Genomic DNA, 26,362 nt, shown 5'->3' on the forward strand with positions numbered 1-26,362 from the left:
CAACCATGATCCAAAATCTTCCTCTGCAAGGGATATTTGTGCATTTTTCGGGTGTGACAGATTTGGTGGTTCTGAAAACAGGCTGGGAGAGCTGGGAATGTTCACCTGGAGAAGGGAAGGCTCCAGGGAGAGCTGAGAGCCCCTTGCAGGGCCTAAAGGGGCTCCAGGAGAGCTGGAGAGGGACTGGGGACAAGGCCTGGAGGGACAGGACACAGGGAATGGTTTCCCAGTGCCAGAGGGCAGGGAGAGATGGGATACTGGGAAGGAATTGCTGTCTGGGAGGGTGGGGAGGGGCTGGAATGGATTTCCCAGAGAAGCTGTGGCTGCCCCTGGATTCCTGGAAGTGTCCAAGGCCAGGTTGGAGCAACCTGGGCTAGTGGAAGGTGTCCCTGCCCATGGCAGGGGTGGCACTGGATGATCCTTAAGTCATCTTTGAACCATCATGGAAAATGGGATCCCAGTTTTCCTTGGAGGCTGCACCAAGGGATGATGTCCTTGTACCTCCTAGGGCTGTTCCCTGCTGTCAGACACGCTCTGACATCCATCCTTCCCTTCCCTTTGCCTTTTCTCTGCTTCCCTTTCCTTTGACAGAGATCTTTGGATTACTTAAGGACTTCAGAAATTGTTTTCTCATTCCCATCATCCCTTCATCAAACTGTCCTTGACCATTCAATCCTGAGGTCCCTCATCCACATCCTCCAGCCCTCCAGCTCCTGTCTTAATACCTTTGCCCTGGTATGGAGTTCAAATCTGCTTTCTGACCCTTTGTTCTTTATCACAAGTCATTCTGAGCGCTCCCAAAAGCCCCTCCCACAGTCTGGCACCTTCTCCTAGTCTGTGATTGCCTTATGGTTCAGGGAAAACAGGGATATGGGGTTGATTCTTCCCAGGATTAAGTGAACCACTGTTTTGTCTTGTCTGTGCCAAGGCATTAAGACTTTTTGGAACACATCAACCACCAGAACTGTAATCAAGAAGTTTCCTGGAGGTCGAGGCACAAGTTTTTAGGAGGGATCTGAAATGGGGATTAATGCCAGGTGCAAACAAAAAGTCTTGATTACACCTTTTTTTAGTACTGACCTTTCCTATCTCTTTGCACAGGCAATTTAGTCTGAGGTCCAGGAAACACTTGGAAGCACCCTCAGGCTCTTGTGGGACGAGGAGCTGCTGCAGTTCAGCACTTCTGAGCTCTCAGAGTTGATGCCTGCTCATTCTCCCTCTGAAAGTTTTTTATTTTTGCCTGTTTTAGCCATTTGTAAGCATGTATTGGATTTTAAAAAGCGTTCAAAAGCTTTTCCTTCACTTCACTGAATGATTCTCCTTTCCAAATCCAACCCCTTGTGCCTCTCCTTCCCCAGCTGGAATGGTAAAATTCCCATTTCTGGTGGGGTTTTCTGTGTCACAAGCACTGTGCAAATAAACTCAGGAAGAAAGAGTGGCAAATTCATTGGCAGTCGTGGTAAATTAATTTATTGTGTCCATCAAGCTTGGCATTGTTCCCTGAAGGACATGAGTGGTTGTCACTCCACGTGGTGCCATCAGGTCTGTGATTCCAGGGATCAGCTGGTGGGGGGCTCTGCTCTCTTCCCAGGTGACTCCACTGCTTCCCTGTTTCATATTGAGGAACATATTTATATTTATACTTCATTTATATATGACAATTCCCATTCTTGGTCTGTGAAATCCGGGGAATAAAGCTGCCAGAACTTTGTGCTCCCATCTTCCAGCTGAGCTGCAGGTGGATCCCCCGTGGAATCAAATGTCATTCCAGACTGTTGGAGTCACCAGGGCAGAGGATTTAGGGAGCAAGTGGCTCAGATTTGAAGGAAATCATGCCATGAAAACTGGCAGGAGCTCCTCAGTCAGGGCTCTGAGGGGAAACTGCCTCCTCTGGAGTGTGGGAAGGGGAGGGAGAAAATCATGGACAATTAAGGAAATCTCGTTGAAATATTTGGGGAAATGGTCCCCAAGTGCCACATCCATGTGGTTTTTAGCACCTTCAGGGACTGTGACTCCACCACTTCACCTTCCACTGAAGGAATTTTTCCTGCTATCCAACCTAAACCTCCCCTGGCACAACTTTGGACAGCGAGTCTCGATCCGTCCTGGCTCCTGACGCTCAATCCCGAATTATTTCGATGCATAAAACTTAAAAAGGAAGGTTATTTCTGTGCCTCAGATGCAATTGAAGAAACTAAAGAGGTAATTTCTGGAAGTGTTAAGCAGATGGCACCGCAGAAATCGAGAGATTTTTGCAGGAAATGGCAAACATTTGGTGTTAAAATATTCCCGGGATCGTCTGTGTGAGCGGGAATGGGATCCTTGGATGAAACAATGGAGGATGATAAAAATACACCATAATACAGACATGCATAATGCAGCTTGAGAACAGGATGATCCATATGCATTGCTTTTTTTTTCCCCATGTGATTTCCAGCTGGAATGTTCTGTTGTTCAGTTTAGAGATGAGGAACCCGCCTGTGGGAATGGAGCGACCGACCCCGGGAGGAAATTTGCCTTTTCCAAGGGATTCCTGGCATCCCAAATTGTTTCTGGGGGGGTTTTAATTGTAGAAAAACATCATTCCAGTAGGTGTCAAACAGAGCAGTCCATGGTTTTTGAAGAAATAATCACAAATGGTGCCTGGGGTGTGGATTTCCCCTCATTTTATCTGTTTTCCTCCAGCAGTTGAGTCAACGTGTTTTGAACAAATCATCGCAAATTGTGCTCGGGATGTGGATTTTCCCTCATTTTATCTGTTCTCCTCCAGTAATTGAGTCTTTGTCTCACCTTGTGGACTTTTTTTCCTCATGTTGGCACGGCCCACAGTCATTTCCTCCCAGCTGGTGCTTGGATTTGAGGTGCAGGAGTGGCAGAGGCCCCGCTGACACGTTTAAAGCCCCTCCGTGGTTTAGTCACCGTTCACCGTTCCCCTTCTCTTTTCCAGGTTTATCCAGGAGATTGAGTTTGCCATGGAGCTTGGCCCAGCCAAGCAGTGCCCCCTCAGGGAGTTCCTCACCATGTACATCAAGAACATCTTCCTCAACCAGGTCCTGGCTGAGATCAACAAGGAGATCGAAGGCGTCACCAAGGCGTCGGACCCGCTCAAGATCTTGGCCAACGCGGACACCATGAAGGTCCTGGGGGTGCAGAGGCCTCTGCTGCAGGTAAGGGCTGAGGGACCTGTCAGCACATCCCTGACAGGCCATGTCTAGCCAGGACCTGGCTCTGTGTCCAGTGAGAAGGGATGTGGAGCTGCTGGAGAGAGTCCAGAGGAGGCCCTGGAGCTGCTCCGAGGGCTGGAGCTCCTCTGCTCTGGAGCCAGGCTGGGAGAGCTGGGAATGTTCCCCTGGAGAAGAGAAGGCTCCAGGGAGAGCTGAGAGCCTCTTGCAGGGCCTAAAGGGACTCCAGGAGAGCTGGAGAGGGACTGGGGACAAGGCCTGGAGGGACAGGACACAGGGAATGGCTTCCCAGTGCCAGAGGGCAGGGATGGATGGGATATTGGGAAGGAATTGCTGTCTGGGAGGGTGGGGAGGGGCTGGAATGGATTTTCCAGAGAAACTGTGGCTGCCCCTGGATCCCTGGAAGTGTCCAAGGCTGGGTTGGAGCAACCTGGGCTAGTGGAAGGTGTCCCTGCCCATGCAGAGGTGGAACTGGAGGTTTTTAAGGTCCCTTCCCGCCCAAGCAATCCTGGGATTCCACGATTCCGGAGCCAGGCTGGGAGAGCTGGGGGGGTTCACCTGGAGAAGAGAAGGCTGCAGGGAGACCTGAGAGCCCCTTGCAGGGCCTAAAGGGGCTCCAGGAGAGCTGGAGAGGGACTGGGGACAAGGGCCTGGAGTGCCAGGTCAATGGGAAATCACTTCCCGCTGCCCGGGATAGGTGGGATATTGGGGAGAAAGATTTCCATGTTCCTCCCTTAGAAGTTCTGGGGACTCCTGCCAGTCACAGAGCTGTGTAATGGGACTAAACACACATTCCCAGCTCCCAGGAGGAGCAGAGGTGGAATCTGCTGCCTCCTGAGTGCGGGGTGTTGGTGGCTGATGTGACACCGGGGCAGCTCCGGGGTTCCCTCCCATACGAGGAATGGGAGGGATTTGGCTCTGAGGGTCAAGGATTTATACAAGAAGTGTCTTTTGAAACAGCTTTTTTGGGCTCTGGTGTGGAGCAGTGCTAACAGCAACAACCACAGTTCTCATCCCAGCTCCAGGCATAACAGGACAGTGTGGAATCCCACCCCAGAATTCGTGATTTTACGTGTTGCCTGGAACTGAAATGAAAGAACTGACTCTTGCTGTTGTTTGTTTCAAGCTCTTTTAACCCTTAATTATTATTATTTAGTAATATCAATATTAATTATTATTATTATAACCCTTAATTATTCCCTCTGATCTGTAAAATCATCTCTTCAGGCATGGATAAAACCTGCAGAGTTCTAAGGAAGCAGCTCACAGCTCCCAAGGTTTATCTGATCACTTTTAAGGTTTATCCCAGTTTATAACTGTAAAAAACAGGTATCTTATAACTACATAGAATAATAGTAATAACTGTTCTTGCTGTTATTATTTTGGGGAGTTTCCAGGATTTTTCATGGATTAATAGTCACTAAATCTGTGACCTGTCTGAGCACAGCAGGTTTGGGATGGACTGTGGAAGTTGTAAACCTCAGAAATTTGTTCGGGATCCTTAATGCAATAATATGGATTCTGGCCTCATTTGTAGCCAGGAAAATATATCCTATAATCTCAATATATATCCTTAAAGTTCATTAGGGGTTGAAGAGTCAGAATGGCTTGGAATTTTCTCCTCCAGTTCCTAGAATTTGTTTCTCGTGGTGGACGGAGATCGCTTTGAACTGGAATTATTTTTGGTCACAACAAGCAAGTTCTGCTTGTTCCCCACATTGCAGAAGGGTAATTTTGTGAAAGAGAAGAAAAAAACGCTGCCTCTTTGCACCAAATCATCCCAAATAGCTCCCTACACTAATTTTATGGAGACAAGAATTAAAAAGGCTGTTTGTGCATTGACAGAAGGAGCCTGAAATCTTTGGCCTCGTCACCCCCTGGGTGGGATGGAAGTGTGGGGAGCAGGGAGTGAGTGAACCTGGCACTTCTCTCCCGGCTTTTCCCTGCCTTGTGGCATTCCTGGAGGGGTTTGTGGTTCAACCATCCCACTCTTTGCTATCCTGAGGATCTTTCTGAAGCTCCTCCAGCCCGGAGCCGCCACTGTGATTTGAACACGACTCGAGAATTTATCAGCCCCCGCTGCACAGGCTGATAAAGCTGCTTGGGGATGACTATCAGCACATGTTTGGAACTGAATTAGTTTGGAGATAAGAGGTTTTGTAGCACCCTCTGCCATCGTGTCCTCAGCCCGTTCCTGTAAAGATTATCCTTTAGAAAAATCACCCTCTGGAAATATTGCATTTTGCTGGGCTCGTTTTCCATTCTGCCATCCTTGAATGTAAAATTGGGTAAACCTGTTTGCAGAGTGACTGAAAAACCATGAAACTAATTTGTCTCTGAATTATTCTGCATTCAATTCCAGGCTGTAATTGTTTGACTCAATCCTAAATTAAGCTACAAGGACCCTCTTCCAGCCAGTTCTTGTACAGTTCGTGTCGAGGTCATAAATCTTTCCAGTGGTCTCTGCCAGCACTGGCCTTAAAACTCCACTGCCCTGTCTCCAAAATTATGCAAATTGCTTCAATCTTCCCCCTCTGAGTGGGATTTTCCCTCTCAAGCATCCCTGTGATGTTGTTCCTTTTCTCAGTGTGGTGTAGATGATGCACGTGAGGGTTTTCTGGCCAAGCTCCAACGGCCTAAAATCCATCAAAAAACCTCCTTAGAAAGTCAGAGTTTTCAGAGTGACTGAAAAACCACAAAACTAATTTGTCTCTGAATTATTCTGCATTCAATTCCAGGCTGTAATTGTTTGACTCAATCCTAAATTAAGCTACAAGGACCCTCTTCCAGCCTATTCTTGTACGGTTCGTGTCGAGGTGATAAATCTTTCCAGTGGTCACTGCCAACACTGGCCTTAAAACTCCACTGCCCTGTCTCCAAAATTATGCAAATTGCTTCAATCTTCCCCCTCTGAGTGGGATTTTCCCTCTCAAGCATCCCTGTCATGTTGTTTCTTTTCTCAGTGTAGTGTAGATGATGCACGTGAGGGTTTTCTGGCCAAGCTCCAACGCCTGAAAATCCATCAAAAAACCTCCTTAGAAAGTCAGAGTTTTCAGAGTGACTGAAAAACCATGAAACTAATTTGTCTCTGAATTATTCTGCATTCAATTCCAGGCTGTAATTGTTTGACTCAATCCTAAATTAAGCTACAAGGACCCTCTTCCAGCCTGTTCTTGTACGGTTCGTGTCGAGGTGATAAATCTTTCCAGTGGTCACTGCCAACACTGGCCTTAAAACTCCACTGCCCTGTCTCCAAAATTATGCAAATTGCTTCAATCTTCCCCCTCTGAGTGGGATTTTCCCTCTCAAGCATCCCTGTGATGTTGTTCCTTTTCTCAGTGTGGTGTAGATGACACACGTGAGGGTTTTCTGGCCAAGCTCCAACGCCTGAAAATCCATAAAAAAACTCCTTAGAAAGTCAGAGTTTTCAGAGTGACTGAACACCCACAAAACTAATTTGTCTCTGAATTATTCTGCATCAAATTCCAGGCTGTAATTGTTTGACTCAATCCTAAATTAAGCTACAAGGACCCTCTTCCAGCCTGTTCTTGTGCGGTTCATGTCGAGGTGATAAATCTTCTCACCTGGGTGGTCACTGCCAGCACTGGCCTTAAAACTCCACTGCCCTGTCTCCAAAATTATGCAAATTGCTTCAATCTTCCCCCTCTGAGTGGGATTTTCCCTCTCAAGCATCCCTGTGATGTTGTTTCTTTTCTCAGTGTGGTGTAGATGATGCACATGAGGGTTTTCTGGCCAAGCTCCAATGCCTGAAAATCCATAAAAAAACTCCTTCAAAAGTCAGAGTGTGCAGCTGTTTTGCAGGATAATGACTTGCTGGAGCTGATTTTCCCAGGTATCCCACACATCAAGTTGAAATCACTGGATTGTGACTTTCCAAGGAGTCATCCCTGGAAGCTTTGGCATGTTTTCTTCCTGTCAAATTAGCATTTATTAAGAAGAAGGATGGTCCCAGAATCTGAGTGTCTCTCCGGTGGTGATGGCTCCACGCTTTGATGGCCACTGGATGTTGTTATTAATTAGTGTAAACCAATTAGTTGTCATTCCAGGCTGGCTCCCAGCCCTCACAATCCATTAAGGAGTGGGCAGGGCTGATCCAATTGGGTTTTTTCCCATTCAAGGAGAATTTTAAGGAACCACCCGTGGTTCTGATCCTCATATTTCAATTTATTTTTTTTTTTGGTGTCTATAACCAAGGGCTTTGTAGATGTTTTTATCTCTTGTTTATGTTTCCATTGCACACCCAACGTGTCGAGAGGTTCAAACCCACCAACTTCTCACAGAATTTCTTGCTAAATCTCCTTTTTTGGTTTAAAAGGAGAGGCAAAATCACCTCCCTGCGTAGAGTCTGAATCTCCCTTTTGCTTTCAATATTTCCTTAGATAATTTTTCCCCTGGGGGGGGGACATTTAGTGCAGTCACTGCCTTTTGTGGGAGCTTTTAAAGGCTCCTGTGCCAGCCACGTGCAGGCGTTTGAATTCTCCGCCGAGGCTGATGTGGAGCTCTGTAAAAGCAATTCCTGCCTTTAGGCCAAGCTGTGCTGGCAGGGCTTCCATTTGTTTTAAAAATCAAGTGTGACTTGCACGTTTCAGTATGTTTTCAGTTATTTTTTGTCTCTTCGGAGCTGGAAAAGCAAAGTCAGGTTTCACAAACCATCCCACGGATGTGGCTCAGGTTGGACCTGAAGGAAACTCTCCCGTGTTTGAGGTCTCTGTGTCCTGTTCATCCCTGCAGTCAGTGGGGTTTCTTCTGGGGTCAGAGGGGCTGGAGAGCAGCCCGGCAGGAAGGGAGCTGGGAGCTGGGATTGACAGGGAGCTGAACATGAGCCCGAGTGTGGCCAGGGGGGCAAGAGGGCCAATGGCTGCTGGGCTGGCTGAGGAAGAGTGTGGCAGCAGGAGCAGGGCAGGGCTTGTGCCCCTGGACTCAGCACTGGTGAGGCCACCCCTGGAGTGCTGTGTCCAGCTCTGGGCCCTGAGCTCAGGAAGGCCCTGGAGGGGCTGGAGCAGGGGCAGAGAAGAGCAGCGAGGCTGGGGAAGGGACTGGAGCCCAAGTGCTGGGAGGAGAGGCTGAGGGAGCTGGGGGGGCTCAGCCTGGAGAGGAGGAGGCTCAGGGGAGACCTCCTCACTCTCTGCAACTCCCTGCCAGGAGGGGGGAGCCGGGGGGGGGTCGGGCTCTTCTCCCAGGCAGTGATCAGTAGGACAAGAGGGCTCGGTCTTAAGCTCTGCCAGGGGAGGATATTAGGAAGGTTGGATAGGTTGGATATTAGGTTGGATATTAGGAAGAAATTTTTCACAGAGAGAATGATCAGCCATTGGAATGGGCTGCCCAGGGAAATGGGGGATTCTCTGTCCCTGGAGGTGTTTAAGGACAGACTGGATGTGGCATCAGTGCCATGGGCTGGGAACCACGGCGGGGTTGGAGCAAGGGTTGGACTGGATGATCTCGGAGGGCTTTTCCAACTCGGCTGATTCCGTGATTTTGTGATTCCTTGGGTGGGTGAATCTTGTGTTGGAGTTGCCCAAAATCTGTGTAACCCTCATTTGTTCAGTGCTGAATCATTGAATCGTAAACCAGTTTGGGCTGGAAGGGACCTTAAAGGCCATTTAGTCCAACCCCCTGCAACGAGCAGGGACATCTTCCACTAGATCATGTTGCTCAAAAAGTGGCCTTGAACACTTCCAGTGAGAGTTGGGTGCAGAATGTCTCAGATGATGGTCCTGCCTGGGCCCACCAACTTTTATTTACCTCAACAGGTGTCTGTGAGGGTGGTGAGGCCCTGGCCCAGGTTTCCCAGAGAAGCTGTGGCTGCCCCTGGATCCCTGGAAGTGTCCAAGGCCAGATTGGAGCAACCTGGGCTAGTGAAAAACGTTCCTGCCCACAGCAGGGGGTAGAACTAAATGATCTTTAAGGTCCCTTCCAACCCAAACCATCCTGTGATTCCATGAAGGGGCCTTTGCTGTCGTGGTATTTCCTGTGTTCACCCTCACCCTGGGCTGTGCAGCTGCTTTCCAGTGACAGATCACTAAAATCACTAAAACTTCCCCATGGTTAATTTTATTTTTATCTTTTTCTTCTTGCTGTTGTTTTTTTTTTCCCCCAGAAACTGGGAGTAAACCACATGTATGTGCCCCCAGCCTCGATCACAGGCCTTTGACTGATTCTTTTAATCACCCCAACAGCTCAGACAGGCTCCCTCAGCAGTGACACTGGGCTCATTTTGCCTCACAGGGCTGGTGCCACACCCCAGCCCCTCTTATCTCTCTGTCCACAGAAGCCACTTAGCCTGGTCACCTTCCTGTTTGGTTAAAGCTGGAGCTGCACATTCCTCATTTGCAACCTCTTAAACATCCCTGGCAGAAGAGCAGATCCTTGGGATGGGAAAACAGAGCAGCTTTTCCCAAAATTAAGTGTAGATCCAACTACCACAGAAGTGTCACTTCCCCCAGGTTTCCTCTTTCCCTCCAGCTCCTTTTCTTTCCAAGGTGTTCCTGCAGTTTTAAACCAGCATTTAAAACTGTTTTAAAACCCTAATCCTAACCCTTCCCTGTTATTCCTGTGGTGGATGACCTGGGGTGTCCAGGAGCTCTGAACATCCACAGCCTGCAAAGGCAAGGCCAAATAAACTTCATTTAAAGGAGATTTGTATCAATCCCATCCCCAGCATTCCTTCAGGAATTTTTTTCATAAATCACGGGATGTTTTGGGGCGGAAGGGACCTTAAAGCCCATCCTGTCCCACCCCCTGCCATGGGCAGGGACACCTCCCATTACCCCTGGTTGCTCCAACCTGGCCTTGGACACTTCCAGGGATCCAGGGGCAGCCAAAACTTCCAGAAATGGCCCATTCACACCTTCTCTGGGAAACCCAGTTCTTCCATAGCTGTCTTTTCCCTAGGAAAGTTAAATTCCTTGCTTTTTCCCAACACAGCAGTGGTAGAGTTTGGGTTGTTGGTCGGGCTCGTTTGGACCCTCTGCACCTTTCACCTGCAGTTTTTGTCTCTTTATCACAACAGCTCAGATATTTTTCCCTTCCCTTGGCTTGTTTTGCTCCATGAATCCCAAACCCATCCCACAGTCTCACATCCCCTGCCATAGATGGCTTCAAGAGCAGAAAACTTCCCTGTGTTCTCACCAGGCTCCTCCCCATTCCCACTATTTCCCTTATTTTTATTATTTGAAGCCTGGGCCCGTTCGGTCAAGGAAGAAATACTCTTTAATTCCTAGTTTTCGAAACTAATTTTAGAAATTAGGAATTTTTCCTGATCACAAGTGCTGGATGAGAAGAGCCATCCCATTATAAATTAGTGATGGCCACGTTATCGAGTTGTCAGAGCTAATCCATCCTCTTTTTGAAGCTGTTCAAAGGACTAATCCTTATAAAATGTGCTCGTTTTTACACTCAAAGTTCATTTTTATAATTACTCCCTCCCCACACACACAAGCTGTGTGTGCTGAGGGGGAGGAATGAGGCACTTCCAGCTCAAAAATGCCTTTTATTCATCCTTTTCTTGCTGCTTTTTCTGCCTCCCTCCCCTCTCAGAGGTTTAATTTTAAAAGTGCACTTTTAAAAATCGTGGCGAACAAAAGGGACATTAACCTATTGTTAAAAAGAAAGGTGTAAAGCTCTTTATTTTTTTTTTTATCTGTGTGTGTCAGGGGCTGCCCCTCCCTGCCAGGGCTGCAGAGGAGTAGTGGAATTTTGGAGGCAGGGACTTGTCAACAGGAGAATTCAAGTTGCAATTGGAGTATGGTGGGTTTTCCCCTGGAAGAGGAGAAGTTTCTTCCCAAAGTGTATAAACTCAAAAATTTGAAGGTTCATAGCACCTTAATTTACATCTGAAAGAACTGAGGGAAGGCAGGAAAGGCAAAGTTTCCCCTCTTGCTTCTGATCTGTGAATAGACCCTTTCCATTTGAAAAAATAAAATCCAATAAAATTACAGTTTTGCTCCTGCACACACAAAGCTGCCAGAATACTGATTTTTTTTGCAAATTTCCTGCTTTTATGCTTTTTTTTTTTGCTTTCTGTGAACTTCCCTGTGTAGGAGGGGAAAGTTTTTCCCTCACACTCTGAAGCTTTGGAACAGGAAAGGACAATCTGAGCATTCATCTGCATCCCACCCCTGGTGACATGAACAGCAGCAGCCTCAGCAGCAGCTCCCCCCCGAGTTCCCTGGGCTGGGAAAAAAAACCACACGTTTTTTGACAGATTTGGGGCTTTTCTTCTGCTTTTCTTGTATTATTAATATTATATATTTATTTTATATGTTTATTATTTATATTACATAATATATATTATAAATATATATTTTACATATAATATATAATATACATAATATATAATATATATAATATATATAATATGTATATTATATATTCTATATATTATATAGAATATATAATATATTATATAATATATATTATATATATTATAATATATAATATAATATAATATATATAATATAATATATATAATATATATTCTATATAATATATATTCTATATAATATATATATTATATATATTATATATAAAGTATATAATATATAATATATATAATATATATTATATATTTTTATATATATACATATATACATATATATTACATAATATATAATATATATTCTATATTATGTATATATTATATATATTATATATTATTATAATATATAATATATATAATATATACATAATATATAATATATATTTTTATATATTATATATAATATATAATATATTTTATATATTACATATTTATATATATTTTATGTATATTTTATATTTTTAAATATATATAATATATATAATATATTAAAATATCATTATTATTAAAATTATTAAAATTATCTATTATATATTAAATATAATTATATATTATATATTGTAATGAGATGTACAAAAATTATTATTAAATTATAATTATACATGAATTATAATTATATGTAATATATACAATACTTTATATATATAATTATAATATATAATATTATATATTTCAAAATTATATTATTAAAATATAATTAATATTGTTAAAATAGAGTATATATTATATTTTATATTATATTTTTATTATTTATCTATTTATTTTCTAATAGTATATATTTATTATATGTAACTGTAATTTAAGGTTATTTCTGAATTCTTCCTCACTTGCCTCCTTTAGTTGAGTCGTGGTAGCACGAGGCTTCAAGAGAGGTTTGGGTGAAGGTGGGAATGACCTGGCTGGCCAGAGGAGGATTTTCCATCCATTAAAAATCATAAAAAAAAAACCAAAATAATGAGACTGGAGATGAACAAATGACACCTTGAGAATTGGTGTTGATACACAAGGAGGACACAACCCAAAATCAGGCCAGGAGGGAGCAGAACATCAGTTCCCATCCCTACACTGATTTATTTTGTACGTTCAACTTCTTGAAGGGGTTCCTTAAAACTCACCCCCAGGTCCAGCTTGTGAGAGAACCCTTTCCCTTTTTGTCCTGGACTCCGGAGGGATGGATGGGAATTTGGGAAGCAACCAGTTGGGAAGTTCATGGCAGCACAAAGGGTGGGGTTGTTGTGCAGCTTGGGCCCGGATCAGCCTCTCTGGGCTTGGTTTTCTTTTCCATCTGAGCTTGCTCCCAAAAAAATTCCCTCATCCTACTTTGTGCTGTGGAGTGGGAGATGCATAAATACGGATTGACCCTGTGTTGCAATAACACATCTCCCCTTTTAACCACTTAATGTTTAAAATTACTCTTTTCTCCCAAAAAATTCCCCTATTTTTTACTCAGTAGCCATCCCCAAATGTCCAGCTGCTTCCTGCCCTGTGCAAACTCCAAATATTTGGATTGATTGTCCCGTTTCTTCACTGTTTGATGCCTGTTCCCTGTTGTACCTGGCCCTGTTTTTTCTGGATGAGAAGGGAAATGTTTGTCCTACGTAGGAATAAACCAAAAATCCAAGCAAGCACTGACTGAGTGAACAAATTCCTCCAGCTGGAGGTGTGTTGGGGAGGGAGGTGGCTCGTGGGTGAGTGGGACACGGAGTGAAAATGTCCTCCCTTTTTCAGACAGGGCGTTCTGTGCAACAGAGATCCTGCTCAGAGACAAGAGTTTGGCCAAAACCAAATTAAATTTCTCAAGGGTGTTCGGTTGTCTCTTCACCTGGAGGGGAGTGGAGGAAATTCCTTTTGGAATGCAGCCACATCCTCAGCCTGCTTTGTGCTGCTGGAGTGGGAGATGCATAAATACAGATTGACCCTGTGTTGCAGTAACACATCTCCCCTTTTAACCACTTAATGTTTAAAATTACTCTTTTCTTCCAAAAAAATTCCATATTTTTTACTCAGTAGCCATCCCAAAATGTCCAGCTGCTTCCTGCCCTGTGCAAACTCCCAATGGGATGATGGTCCCGTTTCTTCACTGTTTGATGCCTGTTCCCCATCGTGCCTGGCCCTGTTTTTTCTGGATGAGAAGGGAAATGTTTGTCCTACATAGGAATAAACCAAAACTCCAAGCAAGCACTGACTGAGTGAACAAATTCCTCCAGCTGGAGGTGTGTTGGGGAGGGAGGTGGCTCGTGGGTGAGTGGGACATGGAGTGAAAATGTCCTCCCTTTTTCAGACAGGGTGTTCTGTGCAACAGAGATCCTGCTCAGAGACAAGAGTTTGGCCAAAATGAAATTAAATTTCTCAAGGGTGTTCGGTTGTCTCTTCACCTGGAGGGGAATGGAGGAAATTCCTTTTGGAATGCAGCCACATCCTCAGCCTGCTTTGTGCTGCTGGAGTGGGAGATGCATAAATACAGATTGACCCTGTGTTGCAGTAACACATCTCCCCTTTTAACCACTTAATGTTTAAAATTACTCTTTTCTTCCAAAAAAATTCCATATTTTTTACTCAGTAGCCATCCTCAAATGTCCAGCTGCTTCCTGCCCTGTGCAAACCCCAGATGGGATGATGGTCCCGTTTCTTCACTGTTTGATGCCTGTTCCCTGTTGTGCCTGGCCCTGTTTTTTCTGGATGAGAAGGGAAATGTTTGTCCCACGTAGGAATAAACCAAAAATCCAAGCAAGCAGTAACTGAGTGGTAACCTGGTGGTAACTGAGCTGCTTCTGTGAGGAACTGAGTGAAATTTGCTGCCATTAATTGCAGCATCTTGACGTTGGAGATTCATTTCTTCTCCGCTCTCTCTGGCATTTCCAAGCGCTCTGCCAGAGGCAAGGGGACAACGGGAGGGATCTCGAGTGCCACCTGCCTTCCAAAAAAGCTTGGAATTCATCCCCATCACTGGCTGGCAGTGTCCCTCCTCCGAGCAGGGGGAGATCTCACAGATATGACAACATCCAGGAGACAAATGATCTCCATTCGGAGCTAATTTCTGTTTCCCAGCAGGGCTTTGCCGTGACCCCGCTGGGTTTGGAAGTGCTGCTGTTTGGTTAATAGAGGAATGTTTTGTGGATGGCTCTATCCCTGCTCTGCTGGTGCCAAGTTTGGCTTCCTCTGCTCCCTAAATGGGTTTATTCACAGGACGACTCCGCTGTCGTTAGCGCAGGGAAATAACGGGTGGAACAACAGGCTCGTTCCCGGCCATCCAGAACTGCCTGGGAGGCTTCTGGGAGATGGGCTGCAGGGAGTCATCTGCCTGGGAAGGGGAGATGGGGCTGTCAGGAAACCATATCCCAGTTCCACATGGGAAGGGAAGATCTATGGATGCATTTGCGGAGCGGGAGCCGCTCGTTCCGGCGCTGCCCGGGGGTTGAGGGGTGGCTGTTACTGCTCATCCCTCAGCATGAGCTCACCCAGTGGGGGTTTCATTCCCTGATTTGTGCACAGACACCCTGAGCTGCCCTTAAATTGGTCAGTTTGAACCCTGCTTGTGCCACAAGAGTAACTGCAAAAAAAAGCAAACCATCAGAATTAATGAAATGAGAGATGTTTTTAACCCTCTGCTTCCTGTGGCAGGACAAGAGACCAAATTGGGAAGTTCTGCATAATGACAAGGGTTTCCTAAAAATTACAATTTTGGGTTTTTTTCTTTTGCCTGCTAGAGTGGGATTTGGGGAGGAAAAGGCAACAACTGCCTGTGCTGTGTTTTGGAAAGGTGGTTTTGCCATCACTCAGGGCTTGGCTCCGACACAAATCCCCAGTTCCCTCCAGGTGGTTGTTAAACTGCTGAGGGGCTCATGGAATTGTTTGTCCTCCTTGCCAGGAGCTCAGAGGACTGGAAATGCTCATCCTGGGGAACTGGGAAGTGCAACGGAGTCATCTGTTGCTTCTTTGAGTTTAATTTGGTTTTTTGGATGAATGTTCAGGTGTTTGGGAAAGCCCTGGTGAAATCCCATGGCAGCAAAGTTGGGGTGGGAATGCAGGAAAGGTGCCCTTGACATGTGGAATTCAGGCTTTTCCTTTGCACTGCAAGGGCCTGGAGGGATAGGACAAGGGGGGTTTTCATTTCCTAGTTTGTGCAGAAACATTAAATTGGTCAGTTTGAACCCTGCTCGTGCCACAAGATTAACTGCAAAAAAAAAGCAAACCATCAGAATTAATGAAATGAGAGATTTTTTTAACCCTCTACTTCCTCTGTCAGGACAAGAGACAATTCTGTTTTCTTAATTTCCATCTTAGGAAGTTTTGCATAATGACAAGAGCTTCCTAAAATTAAAATTTTGGGGGGGTTTTTTTGCCTCCTAGAATGGGATTTGGGGGGAAAGGGCAACAACTGCCGTTGCTGTGTTTTGGAAAGGTGGTTTTGCCGTCGCTCAGGGCTTGGCTCTGCCACAAATCCCAAGTTCCTTCCAGCTGGTTGTTAAACTGCTGAGGGGCTCATGGACAAACAACTGTTTGTCCTCCTTGCCAGGAGCTCAGAGGACTGGAAATGCTCATCCTGGGGAACTGGGAAGTGCAATGGGGTCACTTGTTTTGTGGTGATCTCTTACATTTGCCTGAGTTCCAGCTGAACTCAGCCCATCGTGTGGTGAATTTAGACATCAGAGTCTTTGCCCTGGTGTCCACAGCACAAATCCAGGGGCACAGCATCATCATCATCTTCAGGGCCTCAGCCCCACCAAGCTTTTCTCCATCTATTTTTTTTTTCCCAAGTCCTTTTGTTTTTTCCTCACTCAGCTGCTCTTTTCGTGGTCGCTGTGCCTTTCCCTCCCGGGGCTGCCCCCTCTCCAGCAGGTCATTTTGAACAGATAACTGTGTTTTAAATGCAAAAACCAGCACAGGGAGTATCCATAAAAACAAACCAGATGGGTTTTGTTCTCCAAACGTTTGTTAAAACAAGCTCCGGGACTGATGGGCTGTTTCTGAGCATCATTAATTCCGTTGCCCACGTGCAGTTTGTGCAGTTTGTCTCGTGAAGCAGCTGCTAACGATGCTGGCCAGGCTGGATCCAGGGGCTGATTGCAAGGGGCTGAGGTTCCCCAAGGCCAAGGGCCGGGTCCTGCCCTTTGGCCACAAGAAGCCCCTGCAGCTGCAGGCTGGGCCAGAGGGGCTGGAGAGCAGCCAGGCAGGAAGGGAGCTGGGAGTTGGGCTGGGCAGGGAGCTGAAGAGGAGCCCGAGTGTGGCCAGGGGGGCAAGAGGGCCAAGGGCTGCTGGGCTGGCTGAGGAAGAGTGTGGCAGCAGGAGCAGGGCAGGGCTTGTGCCCCTGGGCTGGGCGCTGGGGAGGCCACCCCTGGAGTGCTGTGTCCAGCTCTGGGCCCTGAGCTCAGGAAGGCCCTGGAGGGGCTGGAGCAGGGGCAGAGAAGAGCAGCGAGGCTGGGGAAGGGACTGGAGCCCAAGTGCTGGGAGGAGAGGCTGAGGGAGCTGGGGGGGCTCAGCCTGGAGAGGAGGAGGCTCAGGGGAGACCTCCTCACTCTCTGCAACTCCCTGCCAGGAGGGGGGAGCCGGGGAGGTTGGTCTCTTCTCCCAGGCAGGGATCAGTAGGACAAGAGGGCTCGGTCTTCAGCTGTGCCAGGGGAGGTTTAGGTTGGATATCAGGAAGAATTTCTTTGCAGAGAGGGTGCTCAGCCATTGGAATGGGCTGCCCAGGGAAGGGGGGCATTCTCCGTCCCTGGAGGTGTTTAAGGACAGACTGGATGTGGCATCAGTGCCATGGGCTGGAAACCACGGCGGGGTTGGAGCGAGGGTTGGACTGGATGATCTCAGAGGTCAACCCAGCTGATTCTATGATTCTATGATGTTCCAGAGCCAGGACTACAAAGGATTGGGAAAACCTGCCACTTGCCACACACAAAATAAATTATCACCTTGCCACGAGCTTCCCTCTAATCAGGAGAGCCCTGGAAAACCCGGAGAAGAGCCACTTGTAGGAATATTCTGGGCAGGAGAAGGGGGAGAAATGTCAAGGCCGAGCTCTCATGGTACAAACTATGCTGGCAACGAATGGCTCTGCCTCCTTTTCCTTGCACAAATGTCCATGGATTAATAAAGGGAGAGTGTTTGGCACTTTGAAGTGATAAACTGTTGTGGAGAGAGTGGATTAAAGGGGAAGAGCTAATGACTTTCCCTGTGTATGGAACACATTAAAAGCAGCAGGGAAGCTCCAGCTATTTTATCACCTCCCTAATGTCCCTGACAACATTCACTGGGGGGGGGGGGGAGTGAATGGATGGGAATCCATTTAGAGGAGTAAATTAAAATCCCTTAAAAAATGCCTTTAATAACAAGCCCCGGAACTCAGCAGGATCAGAGATCCAGAAGAGCTGCTAAATTATCCAGTCCATCTCCCTGCCAAGGCGCTGATATTCCTTATTATGCTGTTACTGCTGCATCATTCCAGGAGAATTTAAATGTCTCAAGTGCCAGAGCCTGGGATGGGAGAGGAAAATAAGGGCTGGAAGGTGGGACTGGCACAAACTTTCCCCCCTGTGGGCAACCAGATTTTTCCTTCCCTGCTCATCTGCACCACACTGGGAATAAATCTTTATCCGAGTGATAACTTGTCTATTCCCTGCTTTTTGAGCTTGTAACTGGGGTCAGCTTGGGATCAGGGATGTGTGTTTGGTGGTTTGGAGACTATGGAATGGTGTCTCCTCCAGTGGATACTTCCAGGCTGTGATTTTTGGAGGTGGGACCACCTTGGCAGGGGGATTCTTGGTGGTTTTAGGGATGTGAAGCATCGGGAATGGGCTGCCCAGGGAAGTGGTGGAATCTCCATCCCTGGAAGTGTTCAGAAACCACGTGGATGTGGCACCTGAGGACGTGGTTTAGCGGTGGGTTGATGGTTGCACTCGATGATCTGAGAGGTCCTTTTCAACCTTCACCTTAACTGAATCCATTGAATCCTTCCCATTGAACCCAACCCTTTTTGTCCTGCTGGGAATCTCCTGGGTGTGCTGGCTGAGGGTTGGTGTGCTGGGAATTCCCGTTTTGCTGTGGGGAATTCAGGAGCTTGGAATAGTTTTGGTGTGTTTTGATTGGACATTTTCACTTTGCTGGTTCTGGAGAATCAAAATTCCACTGCTTTGAGTTATTCCTGGGCCAGAGCTCCTGGGATGGGAAGGTGCTTTTTCGTTGGCTGGGGGTTTTTTTGAGCATAACTTGGGCATGAAGTTGTTTGGAGCTCAAAATCAGAATAAATACATGTGAGATGTGCAGCACAATCAGCCCTGGAAGTTCACCCGGTGATTTCTTCACCCAGCAATTCCTTCATCAAATCCCTGACTCCGGAATCTTTCAGGGAGGCACCTGTGCCTGATTTGGAGCCTCTCAGGGATGGAGGATCCAGCACCCCAAACTGTCAGTGTGGGTAATTACACTGTTAAAAAACACAAAGCTCGTTTATGCTCTGCTCTGACCCAGCTTCAGCTCCCATCTGCTTTGGAGCTCTGCCTTGGAAGGCTGGGATAAAGGAAATCAGGAGCTTGGAAAGTATTCCAAAGCCACAGGTATTCAGGAGGTCACAAAGAAAAGGAGTTTTTTCCCCTTTTTCTGGGTTTATTTCTGAAGAGAAGAAGTGTCACAACCATCAAGTCCAGTTGCTCTGTAGGGCAGATCATGGAGTGGAGAATTTCTCCTTGGAAAAAGTTTTCCATGTGGAGTTACCTCCATATTATTCTGTCTTGATGGTGGCAAAATTAGTTTCTGCTGGGACAAATCAGTTACTGTGAGTAAAAATCAGCCCCTGGTGGTCACTCAGGACAGGGAAGAAGAGCTGAGTTGCAGCCCAGGAGTTAAATCCGTGTCCTGCACGGTGTGGGAAACCATGGAGGGAGAGATTGGCTGGTTCTGACCTGAGAGGCTGGAAAAGGGGGCTCAGTTTAATTGGAAATTGGGGGAATGAGCCAGACTGGGAGAGCTGGGGGGATTCCCCTGGAGAAGAGAAGGCTCCAGGGAGAGCTAAGAGCCCCTTGCAGGGCCTAAAGGGGCTCCAGGAGAGCTGGAGAGGGACTGGGGGCAAGGCCTGGAGGGACAGGACACAGGGAATGGCTTCCCAGTGCCAGAGGGCAGGGTTAGATGGGATATTGAGAAGGAATTGCTGTCTGGGAGGGTGGGGAAGGGCTGGAATGGATTTCCCAGAGAAGCTGTGGCTGCCTCTGGATCCCTGGAATTGTCCAAGGCCAGGTTGGAGCAACCTGGGCTAGTGGAAGGTGTCCCTGCCCATGGCAAGGAGTGGAAAGAGATGATCTTTCAAGTCCCTTCCAACCCAAACCATTCCATGAAAACCTGGAAGTTTGTGTAGCCTCGACCCATTGTTTTGAACTTCCACATGTCGAGGAATTGTTGGGAACCAACTTCCTTGTCCTGAAACTGCATTTTAAGAGATCTTTTTACAAACTCCCCTCCAGCTGGACTCTTCTACCTGGAGTGCTCTCCTGCTGTAAATGAATCCAGTCCTTTGGAAAACTTGCACGAGGCACTAATCCCAAAGGAATTATTGAAACAACATCTCCAGGTCTGTCTATCCTGTGTCAGCTGCGAGGGGACCCACGTTGTTCCGTGGCTGAGCCTCCTTGTTACTGTGGGTTTGTTGGGGTTTTTTTCAAGCCTCCATTGAAGTGTCTCGCCACGAAATTATCCTTTGATCACATCCATTTGCTCTTAATGAACCCGGATGGGTCAGAGGCAACTGGGTTGTAACTCTGGGATAACACGAGCGCTGCCTTTCATTTCCCGGCGCCGACTTTCAGAGGATTCCCCCGGCCCTGCTAACGAATCCAGCTGTCCTGGCAACACAGAGTGTCCCCAGAGGCTCGGGCAGATGTGTCAGGATTGCTTTGGAAGAGGCTAAGATGTCCCAGAAAAATAGCCCTTAACGTGTCTGGCAGCGCCTCCTTTCATATGGTAATTTCCCTTTTTCGCCCCTCCCGATTTTTTTTTTAATCATCCCAGTGGCTTTGTGTTTCCCTGAAATCCAAAGGGTTTATTCCAAAATCCAAAGGTTTCATTGTGACATCCAGGCATTGGCAGGCTTCTCATGTTGCAGGGAGCAGAAATAAGTGGGAGAAGCCACGTAGAAACCAGCAATGCCTTGTCTTTTAGTGCGAAGTTGTAGATTTTTAAGTTGTTACATGAAGCTGTGGACTTTTAAGTTGTTACATGAAGTTGTAGATTTTTAAGTTGTTACCTGAAGCTGTGGATTTTTAAGGTGTTACATGAAGTTGTAGATTTTTGTTACATGAAGTTGTGGATTTATAAGTTGGTTTTTTTTTTTTTCAAATGTTGAGTTCCGTAAAGAAACCGAGAGGAGCTGGATCGAGAGCAGGTTTGATTCCTCCTTGTGTGGTTGCACATCCAACCCAAGAGGTTTGTTGTCACCTGAGGGTCCTGGAAGATCCTTCTGGATCTTCCTGAGGATCCTGGAAGATCCTGGACAGATCCTTCTCCTGATAAGCTACAAGAGTAGCTGAGGGAATTCAGAAGGATTGATATGAGGTGGGGTAACAGAGTTGGGGATGTGTAACTGCTGTGTTAAAGGTAAGGGATGTAATAACAGCAACATTAAAATCTACAGTCACTACACAACTACTTCTAAAATATACAGAAGTTAAAAAAAAAAAACACAACAAAAAGCTCTGAGGCATCAATCCCTTGGCTTCTGTTCCCTTTCCCAGAGCACGGTGATCGTGGAGAAGACGGTGCAGGACCTGATGAACCTGATGCACGACCTGAGCGCGTACTCGGATCAGTTCCTCAACATGGTGTGCGTGAAGCTCCAGGAGTACAAGGACACCTGCACCCTGGCCTACAGGTACCAAGGCTTGGAGACCAGTTCACCTGCTCTTGGGGTGTTGGGATTTTGCCCTGGGAAGGCAGGAGTCACTTCTGGAATTGCCTTTGCCGGGATGGTCATGGAGGTTTCTTTCCAGGCAGGGGAAAAAAGCTGAAATTAGGATCCCATGGAGGGTCTTGGCTTTATCCACATCACACCATGGTTTAGGCTCTTGGAGTGTGGATGACAGTGGTGGTAGAGCTTGGAAACTAGTCCAGCTCTTGCCTTAAGCAACTTCCAGGGCCTAAAGGGGCTCCAGGAGAGCTGGAGAGGGACTGGGGACAAGGGATGGAGGGACAGGACACAGGGAATGGCTTCAAACTGACAGAGAGCAGGAAGATTAGAGATTGGGAAGAAATCCTTGACTGAGGGTGGGGAGGCCCTGGCACAGATTGCCCAGAGAAGCTGTGGCTGCCCCTGGATCCCTGGAAGTGTCCAAAGCCGGGTTGGAGCAACCTGGGATAGTGGGAGGTGTCGGGGTTGGAACTGGATGGTCTTGAAGGTCCTTTCCAACCCAAACCACTCTGTGACTCTGTGATAAAAGGTCACCTCAGGTTGCAAACTGAGAGTATGAAGTCCCATCTGTAAACTAAACAGCTGTTTGTGGCTGTTGCTCTCTTGTGAAGCAAATCAGGTTCTTCACTGGAGCATTTGCAAGGGATTCAGCTCAATTTGAATTAATTAAGTTGAGATCTGGGTACTCAGGTCTCATGGCGCTGTAGGAATTTCAGTGTGGGAAGGAAATGGTTCTGAGTTACACCAGGGAAGGTTTAGATTGGATAATCAGGGGAAATTTCTTCCCTGAAAGGGTGGTCAGGCATTGGAAGGGACTGCCCAGGGCAGGAGTGGGGTCCCCATCCCTAGAGGGATTTAAAATCCGTGTGGATGTGGCATTTGGGAATGTGGGTCAGTGCTTAGCAGTGCTGGGGGAGTGGGAGGACTCCATGATCTCAGAGGACTTTTCCAACTGGAACATTTCTAGGATTCTCTGATTCTGGGGATGAATAACCCTGTAAATCCACACACACTGGGTTTTGTGAAGCCCTCCCAACACAATTCTGTAAATTTACTCTTTCGGGGGGGGGCATCAAATGCTCCCTCCTTGCTCATCAGCATTTTTGGGATGATCCATCTCTACCTTCTTCCCTGGCCACGGTGTGGGAGCCGAAGGCAGCGTGATCCCACTGGACATGGGGCTGTTCCCTTGAAGCCCTTTGGGTATTTGATTTATCACAGTTTTCCTGTGTCACTGTCAATAAACACCTTCTTCTCTGTCCATCCCAGTATTCCAGCTGTAAAATGGCCCTCTCCCTGGAGAGGAGCACCAGGATCATGCAGGGATAAATAGTGCCATTGAAAGCCACTAAATGTGGGCAGTAATTGCTGCTCTCCATAATCCCCTTAATGGCTAATTGGGGCTTGCTCGTGGCAGGGGGAAGCTGAAAAAGCCCCTTGTGTTTCCTGAGCAAGGAATTCTTTCCCATTGCCTGGTTTCATTGAGGAAAAGCTTCATCTGCTGAGCAGCTCCTTATTATTATTAATAATAAACTTCGCCTGAGCTCTCACAGGAATTGCTCCCTGCCCGTGGGCCATTGTCCAAAATGTTCCTTTTTTATAGGAAAACTTGGCTGCCTGGAGCCAGACAATAGATGTGATTTGTTTGGCTTGAACTCCAAGGTCCTTCCTTCCTTCCTGGTGTTTTTTTTTTTTTTTTTTTTTGCTGGTGCCATTCCTGGCTTTGGCACCTGCTGAGGGAGTAATTAGGCCGGGCCTAATTTGGTGATCTCCTGATTACAAGCGGGAGGAGGAGGAGGAGGAGGAGGAGAAACAGGAAATGTTCTCGTTTTTACTGCTGGCAAATGAGCGAGTGAAAATAGAAATAGAAATCCATATCCATTTCAAATGATGTGGAGGAGCAGAGCAAGCTCCCAGGTTTTCCGGGGCAGTTCCATCCGCAGGGATGTTGTGCCCTCTGCAGGGATCTCGGATCCCTACGGCTCCAGGCAGCCTCACCCTCTGCTCCAGGGTTTTTCCTTGGAGCTGAGCTGGGCAAATCTCGAAATTTAGTGGAGGGAGGGTTATTTTTAGCTGCTTAAAATCCGGATAAATTGATTTATCGGAGCTGGGAATTGAGCTCCCGGAGCAAGGGAGCGTCTCTTCTTGGGATGTCAAGGCAGTGGGAATTTGGGAAGCCAGGGGATGTAGGATTTGCACGTGGCATTGGTTCCTTCCCCATGTGTTTCCTCAAGGGGAATATGGACAAAAATGAGTGAAATGTGCTCAAGGAGAGGCTCCTCCAAGGGAGATTTTCTTTGTGGAGAAGCTCAGGAAGGACTGGAAGGAACAACACCGGGAAAGGCACAGCTGGGATTGTCCGTGTCCGAGTCCCATTTGGCTCCTATTCCTTAGAGATTATGAAAAGGGAAACCCAGCAGGGCTGGATATGAATGGCTTGGACATTTATCTAAGTAGCAACCCCAGGATTTCACGTTTTAATGGATGAGGAATTCCAGAAGTTTTATGTTTAATGGAGGTGAGGTGTCTCCTGCAAGTTACACATCCATCCAAATTCCAATTTCAACGTGACACAAACAAATGTTTTCCAGCTAATCCATAAGAGGGATTGGGGATGAAAATGTCAATTAAAATGGGAGATAGAGCCCCAGAACCTCCTGCTGTGCTGGCAGTGCTTTTCTTCAGCCTTGTCCAGCCCCCACCCTTCAGCAGATTCCTGTGGAAGTGGCTCTCCTTGTGGGATAAAACCAGTTTTGTGAGGCTTTGGGAGGCACTAAAAGGCCATACAAGGTGTCACAGGGACAGGGAGAACCCTGACCAGTTCACAGTTGCTTCTTCACCTTTTCCAACACCCTTCTCAGACAACCTTGAGTGCTAAAACTAATCTTTTCCCGTGTCTTTCTGCAGGAATTGGCCAATATTTAGTTATTTCGTTGTCAGCTTTAGGCTCTACCCTGTGTGTCCACCCTCATCTTCATCCTCTCTCCCTTGAGCAACCATCATCTTGCACATTTTTCAGCCCGTTTGAAGGCTCTGAGTAAAGGCATCACTCACCCAAACGAGCCTTTTTTTAGTCTCAGAAAAGAGGTGGATGCCCCCAAAAAGTGGTTCCTCCTATTAAAAAGTGACTTAAACCCTCTGGAGGTGCTCAGCTCTCTCCATCAGCTTGTGGTGACCCAGCTGGACTCAGCCTAAATTTGTGCAGTTGGAAATAACTGGGCTTGGATCTCTCAAAACAGGGGAAATAATAAAAAAACAAACCTAACTGGAAATCTTTCCTGCTTTCCAGCCAGGCAAAATAAATCTAAACCCCCCCCTTTTTTTTTTTAATTGATAAGGAAATGAGGAGCAGATTAATTCATCCAAAAATGTGAGGTCTGTGGGCAGACAGGATTTCTTGATTCCCCCAGGGAATGCTGCTTCTTATTGGCATCTTCCCCTTCTTGCTTTAAATTCTGGGGGGTTTAAGTTGTGGGTTTGGCTCTTTTTGGGGCAGGATTTGTGTCCCTCAGGCTGGAGGTACCTGGGATTTTAAATCTGGGATTTTTAACTGAGCAGAGCTCAGCATGGAAACATCACCTTGGCCATGGGAAGAGAAAGGAATCCTTCCAAATTATGGCATTTTCCTTGGCCCAGAGAGCTGGGGATTAATGAGGTGACTGTGTCACTGGTTAAGCAGGTGACCCTGCACTGGATCTGGCTGGGAGGGAGTTAATTTTCTCCATGGATGGAGTTAATTTTTTCCATTTGGAGCTGGAAAAGTGCTGGTCACACACCAATGTTTCAGCCACAAGCATCTCTCCAACATTCCCCCCTCACCAGCAGGCAGGATTTTGGGAAGGGGACACAGCTGGCCCAAGCTGATATTCCAAAATATATGTCTGTCCCACAATTAAAAGCTCGAGCCATGAGGGTTTTTTCCCATCTTATTTTCCCCCTCCTCTGTCCTGCTGAGTGATGGAGCCCCTGGATCCAGCCAAGGAGAAGCCAGCATTCCTTATTGGAACAGCAGGAATAATGACTGAGGAGTCTGGGAGGAGGAGGAGTTTGGGAGTTGGAAAGGAAGCATTTTGAGCTGTAGCAAAACCTCTCATCCTGCCTTGGGATGATTTACTCCAGGACCTGATTTAGGACTGACATGGATGGAAGTTCTGGAGGTCAAAAACTGGCTGGAAGATGCTGGAAGGAAAAGGTGTGGGAAAAGGAGGCTGGAATTGGTGGGGAAAACTGGGTGTCTGATGGAGGTTGGGGATGTCCCACCCTATTTAACATCTCCTTAATGAGGGGGGGGGGGGTTGGAGGAAAACCAGCCTGCCAATAAAAACTAGGAGGTGTTGCAGCCATGGGAGAGAAGGGGGATATAATTCCCAGGGGATACACGTGGAGATATAATTCCCAGGGACATGTTAATTGTCCCAGCTTGGATTACTTTTTGAAGCTCCCTATTGATTTCAATGGAGAATTTGGCTGTGAGGGCTCCAGAGAGGATTCCCCATCCCTGGAAGTGTCCAAGGCCAGGCTGGACAGGGCTTGGAGCAACCTGGGATAGGGGAAGGGGGTGGGACTGGATGAGCTTTAATGTCCTTTCCACCACAAACCTTTCCATGATTCTGTGACAACCCATGAGAACCACGTCACCAGGAGGTGAGAAAAGTGGGAATCACGTGGATTAGACCCTTGGAAAACTCTCTTAGAAAAGCCAGGAGTCCAAGCTGAGTTTGCAGCTTGTTGCAGCAGCCAAACATCCTCCCCTCTGCCCTCCCCCAGCACTGACTCCACAAAGCAACAGGAATTTAGAGGATGGGGGATAATGAGGATCCTAAAACACAGAGAGGGAGCTCTGTCCTCCCTATAAATCCATCAGGAGACTCCCCAAAATGTCTTGGAGTCACGGACAACCGAAGGGCTACGAGGAGGCTGTAAATAACTGAGGAGAGCAAACAGTGGGAGTGG

At 46.9% G+C, this 26,362-nt stretch overlaps 1 protein-coding gene across 2 annotated transcripts in view; it reads left to right on the forward strand.

Moving 5' to 3' along the window:
• The window catches only part of EXOC4 (exocyst complex component 4), a 304,134-nt gene that overhangs the window by 229,769 nt on the left and 48,003 nt on the right, over positions 1 to 26,362 (forward strand). The window contains exons 11-12 of one of the 2 annotated variants that reach the window (XM_064656590.1): positions 2,948 to 3,167; positions 21,237 to 21,373. In XM_064656590.1, coding sequence (XP_064512660.1) covers positions 2,948 to 3,167; positions 21,237 to 21,373 — 357 coding nt within the window. Of the gene's footprint in view, positions 1 to 2,947; positions 3,168 to 10,875; positions 11,071 to 21,236; positions 21,374 to 26,362 lie in introns of those variants that run through there. The other variant, XM_064656591.1, reaches the window with a different exon arrangement.

Source organism: Pseudopipra pipra, chromosome 5, assembly GCF_036250125.1.
Source record: "Pseudopipra pipra isolate bDixPip1 chromosome 5, bDixPip1.hap1, whole genome shotgun sequence".
Lineage (NCBI taxonomy): Eukaryota > Metazoa > Chordata > Aves > Passeriformes > Pipridae > Pseudopipra > Pseudopipra pipra.